This window comes from Pogona vitticeps, chromosome 2 (assembly GCF_051106095.1).
Source record: "Pogona vitticeps strain Pit_001003342236 chromosome 2, PviZW2.1, whole genome shotgun sequence".
NCBI classification, from domain to species: domain Eukaryota; kingdom Metazoa; phylum Chordata; class Lepidosauria; order Squamata; family Agamidae; genus Pogona; species Pogona vitticeps.
Window position 1 is genome coordinate 26,983,267 of NC_135784.1, and position 8,274 is coordinate 26,991,540.

Sequence of the window (8,274 nt, forward strand, 5' to 3'; positions counted from 1 at the left end):
TCTGACTCCGCCTCACAGCAATATGAATATTCATAAACCATTACATAATACAACGAGAACCATAGATCTAATAAATGGGGAACGCTACACTCCATATACTGTAATCATGCATCAAGGCTTCCCTCTCATAACAGCTGTTCACACACTTGTTACATCCCAGTGAGGAATGAGATCAAGAAATATCCTACAATCCTTCTTTGATACTCTACGATGCAATGCATCACTAATGTCTGTGGGTGCTGGACGCACTACTAATTTCTCTGGCACCCTTTTGACCATGTGTAAGATTCACATGGACATGCAGATGATGTGAAAATTTGGGAGGCCTCATTCTGATTTAATGTTGGGCGTTTGCAGCAAACGCCGCATCAATCGCCCTTGTTACCGGTTGAGATCCACCTCCAGGTCCTGAGCCGCCGCGCTTCGGAATTAGCTGGGTAGGCACTAAATGGTCATTCTCTTGAAGCCGTGGGGCTCCTGCGTCTTTTTCAACTGCAACCTGGGTACTTCGCCTGTATCGCCCACAAAGCCATTCGTAGAGTGAGGGAGCGCGAGAGGCACCACCTCTTTGCGATAGTCGTGCAGAGGCTGCTCACTCGCGGCCCGGGGACGGTAGTTTGCCAGAGCGCCTCATCTGCTCAAAGAGGTCGGCGCCGAAAGGCCGCTCGGACTACCAGTCCCAGGGTGCTTTGCGGCAGAAGCCGGCTCCTTCACGTTCCTCGTCGCTGCGCCCTAGGACTTGTCTCCTCCCCGACCGTGTCTCCTTTGCGGCCCGTCTCTTTCCTTGCGCCGAGGCACTACAATCCCGTGATGCCTTTCCGGCGGCGGCGCCTGCGCAGTGGAAGCTGGCGGAGGCCTTGGAGGTCCGAAGCTTGTTTTGCCTCCCCCGTCTTCCTCTCCTTGAGGCGCTTGTGCCCCCTGGGGTGAGTGGAAGGGGGGGGGAAGGGCCGGCGCACAGAGGGGTCCCAAGGGACCGAGCCGGTTGAGCAGTGTTTCCGAACGGAGGGACTGTATTTTGGGTAAAAATTGAAATAAAAAAAAAATCAGGAAGGGGAGAAGAGTGCCCGCCGTGTGTTTCTTGCAAAAGGGCAGGGTAGGAATACAGGTTTGGCAGCTCTGCGGAGGGCTGAGGGCTTCCTACCTGGAAGGAAAAAAGAGGGATTCAGTTCAAGCGGAAGGAAGCAAAACGTGGGACCCTCCATTACAATGCACAGAAACCACGAGAAGGTGGGAGGTTTTTTGCTAATATGGAGCGGGTCTGGGGGAGGAGGCAGTAGAAAATCGCAGTACGTGTATCCGTAGAACTGCTTTGCGAGGGAAGTATTCCTCAAAGCAGACAATTTCTGAAGAAGCTGAAAGAGCAGCTAGGCATGGGATGGTGGAAGTGCAGGTAATTTATGCTTCTCTCTGTTTCCAGAGGACGGGAAGATGAGTAGCTCTGAGGAAGTATCCTGGATTTCTTGGTTCTGTGGCTTGCGTGGCAATGAGTTCTTCTGTGAGGTGAGTTGGGAGAAAAACTTGCTTTGGAGGAATTATGTGGGACCCAGGGGCTAAAAGCCAAGAAGCCTGTTTTTTTTTTCTATAATAGGCATGGTGGATGAAGGTGGTCCAGAAGAAAGGTTGCTAGATTTCTTCAGAGGAGTTGCCTTTTGATGGTCACTTAGGAGCTGTGGAATGTTTTAGGAAGTTAACTACTTGATAAGATTTTTTTTGGCTGGAGGGAGTTGGATAAGTCAGAATGGCTCACTTGGTTGATCTTGGGTTTGTTCTCTCTCTCTCCCCTTCTCTTTGTGTTCGAGGTGGACGAAGACTACATCCAAGACAAGTTCAACTTAACTGGTCTTAATGAACAAGTCCCACACTATCGTCAGGCCTTGGATATGATTCTTGATTTGGAACCAGGTGAGTGATGGCATTTTTAAATGTATGGAATATGAGCCCATTTTGGTCGTCTTGACATAAATGTGGTATGGAACTAACCACAGCTCTTGTCAGCTACTTACTGTTTTGGATACTGAGGGCCTATGAAAAAGTGTCTGGCTATGTCTGCCCTCCACCCCCTGCCAACATATGTAATGAATATGCTTTTAGCTGGTGTGTGATTGATACCAATCTGTAGTAATCTTGTCTGTTTCTAAATATATGCTTGGGCAGGGTGTATGGCCAGTTGTTTTTTCAACATTTTGGGGGCCAGGGTAACTGAACACATCCTCAGAAACTCTTTAATGTGTTTGGTGCCTGTGTGTAGTGAACAGCGGAATAGGACTTCTGTGTTATAGAACACAGGATTTACTAACTCAGGAGCAGAAACATGATCAGGAGCCACAGCATAACCCTCATAGAGAGCTTTTACAGCCCTAACATACTTCTTTGGATTGCTGGTCTTAGGGTGTCGTCTCATCATGAAAAAAGAATGTACATAGCTTGGGTAGTGGCTTATTAGCCAGCAGGTGTTCCTGTTTAACTGTCTGCATGAAGGCAAGTTCTCTGGAGGCTGCCAGGGGAATGATTTGAAATAATGTCTTATAAAAATGAGCATTAGTTAACAGTTACTTTAAAAACATTTTTTTCACAATATGAACTGTATATTAGTGCACAGAACTCAAACATATAAAGTGCTATCCTTGATTTTTCTTGTGACCTTAATGTATGTGAAATTAGATGTAAAGCAACAGGGACTTTTAAATAAAGTAGTATTAAGAATTTGTAAAGAGACGGGATGATGCAGGTCATGGTCCAAATGGAAGGGAATAGTGCATTGGTTCTGAACTTTGGGTGCCCAGATGTCCTTGGTCTAAACCTCTCAGAAGCCTCCACCACTAGCTGTGCTGGCTATAGACCAAGAACATCTGGGGACCAAAGGTTGGGAACCAATGTTATAGTGGTTTTAGAACATCTTGCTTTGCCCTGTGCACAGATTCTGTATTTTTAATGACCAAATAGAGACACTTCAGAACTGAGGTGTGTAATATTGTTTATTTTAGTCAGCTTTTATTCTGCTTTTCCACCTGAAAATGCCTGTTTTCTATACCTGAAAAATAGTATATGTGCCTGTGTAGAATACTGGAGAAACAAAGGTTTTTGATAGTTAATCACTAACTTGTAAGCTCTAAACAACAAATAATGTTTCTCATTTATTCACTAAGTTGCAGAGTTTAAACTTCAGATGTGGGGGAAGAAAGGGAAAAGGAAGGGATGCTGAGAATAGTGTATATGTGCATTGTTCTATAATGTGTTCTTATACACAGTCTGTATCAATCGTATATATTTAATTTTCCTAGAAGCCTCTCTGAAGAGTGGAAAAGCAGTGCAAATACATTTGGGTGTCTTCTTGCAATGGCATGCAGCCAACTAATTCTTCACTTCCAGAAGTACTGAGCTGTAAACTTGCTTATCTGTGCAATGTTCTGATATGAATAAAGAAAAAAAGATTTAATGCCCCACATTTCCTCCAATACAGAGACACAAGGTGGCTTCAGCAGTGAATTATAGTAAATTACATGGGGCCCTTCATTCTTCTCTGTCAGTATCCCTGTGGCATTGTTACAACTCCCAGCAATGGTAGTCTGCTGCTCAGTAAAATTGGTTAGTGTGCTAAAATATTCCTATGTAGGAGAACCAGTTCAGAAATTGATTTGATCATGATGGTCATGGGCCATTGTTGTAAGATGCTTCATTTTCCTTCTGAATGCTTTTGACTTCTTCCTTTCCTTGTGCAGATGAGGAACTCGAGGACAATCCTAACCAGAGTGATTTGATTGAACAGGCTGCTGAAATGCTGTATGGGCTCATCCATGCGCGCTACATCCTCACAAACCGTGGCATTGCCCAAATGGTGAGTGTGTGCACTGTTGAATTAGCAGTCACCCTGTAAATTATTCCTTGCTACCCTGAGGCAGTTGTTCACAGATGAAGGGCAAAGAAACTGAGGAGAGGACAACACTTAACCCATGCCATGACACCTGCTTGATGTTTAGATGTTTTACATCACATCTGACTGTACAGGCTTCTTCAAGCAACTTCCTAGGCCAAGTTGGAGTTAGTTTGTTTCTGCTTTCTGGAAAGGTATCAGATTGTACGTTAACATGTTTGCCTTTTTTTCTAGCTTGAAAAATACCAGCAAGGAGACTTTGGCTACTGTCCTCGAGTTTATTGTGAGAACCAGCCCATGCTGCCTATTGGTGAGTATAGGTCTATTGGAAAGGCAAAGGTTTGGAGCTAGGTAGGTTCTAATGATAAAGAATATTTGAGAATAATTGAGTTAAAAAACAAATCAAAAACAAAAGCTAAAGTTCATTAGAGGACATAGTAGGGGAGGTTTGAATACAATTTGGTTTAAGAATTAATTCTGTTGAGTCACCACTCAAGAAAGCTTGCTGCTTGATATATCTTGGGATTGAAGTAGGAAGAAACATTGCTGGGTCTCTTCCCAGAAGCCCCCCAAGTCCTGGCTTCTTTGAATCACCTTACTTCTGAGTTTTAATCTCCTCTTTCATTTTTAGGTTTATCTGATATCCCTGGAGAAGCCATGGTTAAATTGTACTGTCCCAAGTGCATGGATGTGTACACCCCCAAATCTTCCCGCCACCATCACACAGATGGGGCCTATTTTGGGACTGGATTCCCTCACATGTTATTCATGGTGCACCCTGAGTATCGGCCGAAGCGGCCAGCCAACCAGTTTGTGCCCAGGTAAGATTCTCTCAAAATGTGTCAAAGGGAGAAGATTCAGAACAATGTGGAAACACAGGTGTAGGATGTTGCTTCTCTTCTGTGAAAGTCATCTACCCAGATCTAGATTTTTCTGTTGCTTGTTAAACACATCCTTCTTAACTACGCTACTTGAGGGTCAGATTTGTAGTGATGTCACTTGTACCCACTTATGTCCCGATCACTTAGGTCAAGAAGGGTCAGACCCTTGAGGGTTGTCCCAGCACTAAAGGAGAGAATGTGTCGGGGTCTTCTGAGAGAAAGGAGAAACTGCTGGGATATGAGAAGGCTTGGAGATTAGGGATTTATATAAAAAGGGTCTGATCTGTCTTAGAAGGGGTTGTGCTTCCAGTGAAATGTCATGGCTGTCGCTTGAGATTGCTCCTTTGATTCTGTGCTTCTGTGGATTTTTACATGAAAGTGGCAACAAGTGTTGTGTTTGCATAGTTGGACTGAGTGCATCAACTGTGACTTTTTCTTTATGGGTTCAATATGGGAACTGTTATTACATAATATATACTTCAGCTGCTGCAGTGTACTGTAAGTAGGGCTGCTCCTAAAGAAGCTCCAGTTAATGCAGTACCAAGCTCTTATTACAGCAGTATTGAAAGACTTTGCATTTGTTATGGCAATATTCAAAGACCTGTTTGGTTGCCAGTTGTTTCCTGGACTCTATTCAAGACATTGAGTTATAACCTCTAAAGCCCTACATAGCTTAGAGCCTGGTGATCTAAAAGGAGGCTACCTGTCTCATTAGGAATTTATCTGACTTTAAGATCTGCCAGAAAGGCCCTCTTGAGGACATTGTTGGCCATTGTTGTGTGCGCGAAAGGGAGCTTTCTACTGCCCAGGTATTCCCAGATTTGGAACAAATTCCCTTCAGAATTACAATTGGTCCCCATTCTCTTGGCTTTCAGAAAAAAATGTTAAAACATGCCCTTTAACCTAGCATTTTGAGCTAATTTTAATGGGCTGTTTTAATGTTTTTTATTGTGGGGTTTCATTTTTAGATTTGTTTGACATAGCCTTGGTAGCTTGATGACAAAAACAATAATATAGGAAAAAAAAAACAGATGGCGTGGAAAAGGGAACCTGAAAGCTTTTGATGGTCCAGGGCCATCTGACTCTTTGCTATCCTTCCTGCATCACCAGTACCCCTTTTAATGCTGGAATTGAGAGATTCCTTAGCAGTCTCTAAATCAATCCCCCCCCCTTTTTTTTTGGTACTAGGAAGGCTGGATGGCAACTTTGCGTCTCACTCCATCTTATGTTCAAGTTGGACTGCCTTCTTCCCATAATTTCATTCAAAAAAACTATTGTAGGCCAGGCTCCAAGAGAGAGTTGTGGCTGTGATTTCTGAACTGGCCACCTATCTCAGAGCTTTTATAATAGTGAGAAAAAATTGAAAAATGCTCCATTTCAGAGGCTGCAGAGGTTGAGATTGGCTGCATAAGCTTGGGTTGAACCATTGCCTGAACAAAGCCTCGGGAGGCAGCACTGATCAACATAATAAAGCAAAGGACAAGGGTTGGATCTTCTCCCACTTGTGATTTGTAGGCTTTTCTTATAAAAATCTAAGACCCTCCCTGCAGCTCCACCCCTCCCCCCACGTGTTCCTTGTAAATGTTCCCTTTGGTATCAGAGAATCCTCCAGTTCTTTTCTTTTTTGGGATCAAGAAACATCCATTAGAAGGAAGGTGAACATAGTTTTAAAGAAAGCAAATGATAGTTTACAAAACTATTTTTCTTTCTCCACTAGCCTTTGCCGCATGCATAAACATTCCTGTTGGTTGTCAAAACTTGTACCAGGCAAAGATTATTTTCACTTGAGTTGTGAAAAAGTTTTGCTCATGTGTTAGATAAAGGTAAAGGTTCCCCTTGACATTTTTAGTCCAGTCATGTCCGACTCTAGGGGACGGTGCTTATCCCGTTTTTCAAGCCATAGAGCCAGCGCTTGTCCGAAGACAGTTTCCGTTGTCACGTGGCTAGCGTGACTAGGGAGCGCTGTTTTACCTTCCTACCGAGATGGTCCCTATTGATCTACTTGCATTTGCATGCTTTCGAACTGCTAGGTTGGCGAGGAGCTGGGACAAAGCGACGGGAGCTCACTCCATCGCGTGGATTCGATCTTAAGACTGCTGGTCTTCTGACCCTGCAGCACAGGCTTCTGTGGTTTATCTAAACAGAACATGTAATGTTTTTAAACACAAGGCTTTTAGGAAGTCTATACCTTTTATAAAATGGGAATTATTTGGGAGGTGCTTGGGGTAAGGTCTTTCATATTCCCCCTCCACTACCATTTTAACCCCACTGCTTTTCTATTTCAGACTTTATGGATTCAAGATCCACCCAATGGCTTACCAGCTCCAACTTCAGGCAGCCAGCAATTTCAAGAGCCCAGTCAAAACGATCCGTTGATCTTCTGCCTCCAGGGTCCTTCTCCAATAACTCCTTTTACTCCAGTCAGGGCTGTTCATACTTTGATTTTGGTGATGTCCCCTGTGGACTATTCTTTGTCACCTTCCAGCCTGATTTTAGTCTTATTTCTGGTGTGTGGTTTAAATTAACAATCAACAGTTTCTGTTAATTCCCAGAAACACAATGATACACAGATTCAGTAACCAACTTGAATGTCATGATTTTGTGGGGCTTTTTTTTCTTTTTAAAAAGTAAAACACATTAAAAATATAAGATGATTGTTGTGTGTTTTTCCCCACTGGCTCTGGAAAACTTGATAGGAAAAAGGGTGTGAAAGGAAAAAGAAGGTAATTCAAAAGAGAAGAAAGATTAATTTTGTGACTAAAGTGGAAATACATTCCAAGTTGGAGGCTGTGAATTAAACTGGTAGATTGCTAGCCTTATCCCATGGAAATGTAATATTGTTCACCATTACTGTGGTGGATGATATTATACCTCTGTTACAATGCTCAAACCAAACTGTGTAAGGGCAGGTTCTATTTTAAGTCAGTCCTTGAAAATAACAATACATTGGTCCATTCTGATATTCCAGCTTATGGTACATTTTCCAACATTTGCCCATTTGGAAAAATACTGCATTTTGCTAGAAGGGGAATATTAGCTAATTCTAGAAACCTGGGTGCTCTGAGAAAAGGATATGAATTGGAATGTGAGTGATGGGAATCAAAAATATCTTGGGAACGGATAATTATTTTTATTTGTAGACCAATGTATTTGTGGGCTTTTGATTTACTGAGAAGCTGAATTCACAACACAGAAACCACAACCGTAATCTTGGAACAGTAAGCTCTTCTCCTTAGCTTTGATATGTCAAAAATATATCAGATTTTAAGATATAAACAAGAAACACACGGCAACAGCAAAAAATTGGTGCCTTAGGTTCTAACTGCTGTATTTTAATGTAAGCTTTCTAGTCCTTCATTGCCTGACATTTCTCTCATTCTTAATGATGATACTCCTCTACCTTTGTAGCCTTTATCGTAAAAACAAAGCAAAACATGCTTATATATCTAAATAGGTATGATAGCATTTTCTCCCTCCCATGCAGGTGCTGGTATTAAGGACTCTTAGTGTCACAGAGGGAGA

General features: G+C 42.7%; 1 protein-coding gene across 3 annotated transcripts; it reads left to right on the forward strand.

Moving 5' to 3' along the window:
- Positions 1-766: 766 nt before the first annotated feature.
- CSNK2B (casein kinase 2 beta) lies at positions 767-7,396 on the forward strand. 3 transcript variants are annotated; one of them, XM_020778388.3, is made up of 7 exons: positions 767-923; positions 1,418-1,500; positions 1,800-1,902; positions 3,720-3,835; positions 4,106-4,181; positions 4,503-4,692; positions 7,038-7,396. In XM_020778388.3, exons 2-7 carry the CDS (start codon positions 1,429-1,431, stop codon positions 7,126-7,128), a joined length of 648 nt encoding a protein of 215 aa, XP_020634047.1. In that variant the 5' UTR covers positions 767-923; positions 1,418-1,428; the 3' UTR covers positions 7,129-7,396. The 3 variants fall into 3 exon arrangements, with proteins under 3 accessions (XP_020634047.1, XP_078244769.1, XP_072845152.1); XM_078388643.1 differs by having other exon boundaries at positions 829-1,019; XM_072989051.2 differs by having other exon boundaries at positions 916-1,227.
- Positions 7,397-8,274: the final 878 nt, after the last annotated feature.

Bases quoted from the DNA above. Each gene is read 5' to 3' on its own strand.
- CSNK2B (XM_020778388.3), top strand. From the start codon at position 1,429: ATGAGTAGCTCTGAGGAAGTATCCTGGATTTCTTGGTTCTGTGGCTTG. The intron at 1,903-3,719 runs GTGAGTGATGGC...TTCCTTGTGCAG, and splicing joins GATTCTTGATTTGGAACCAG to ATGAGGAACTCGAGGACAAT. The intron at 3,836-4,105 runs GTGAGTGTGTGC...CTTTTTTTCTAG, and splicing joins ACCGTGGCATTGCCCAAATG to CTTGAAAAATACCAGCAAGG.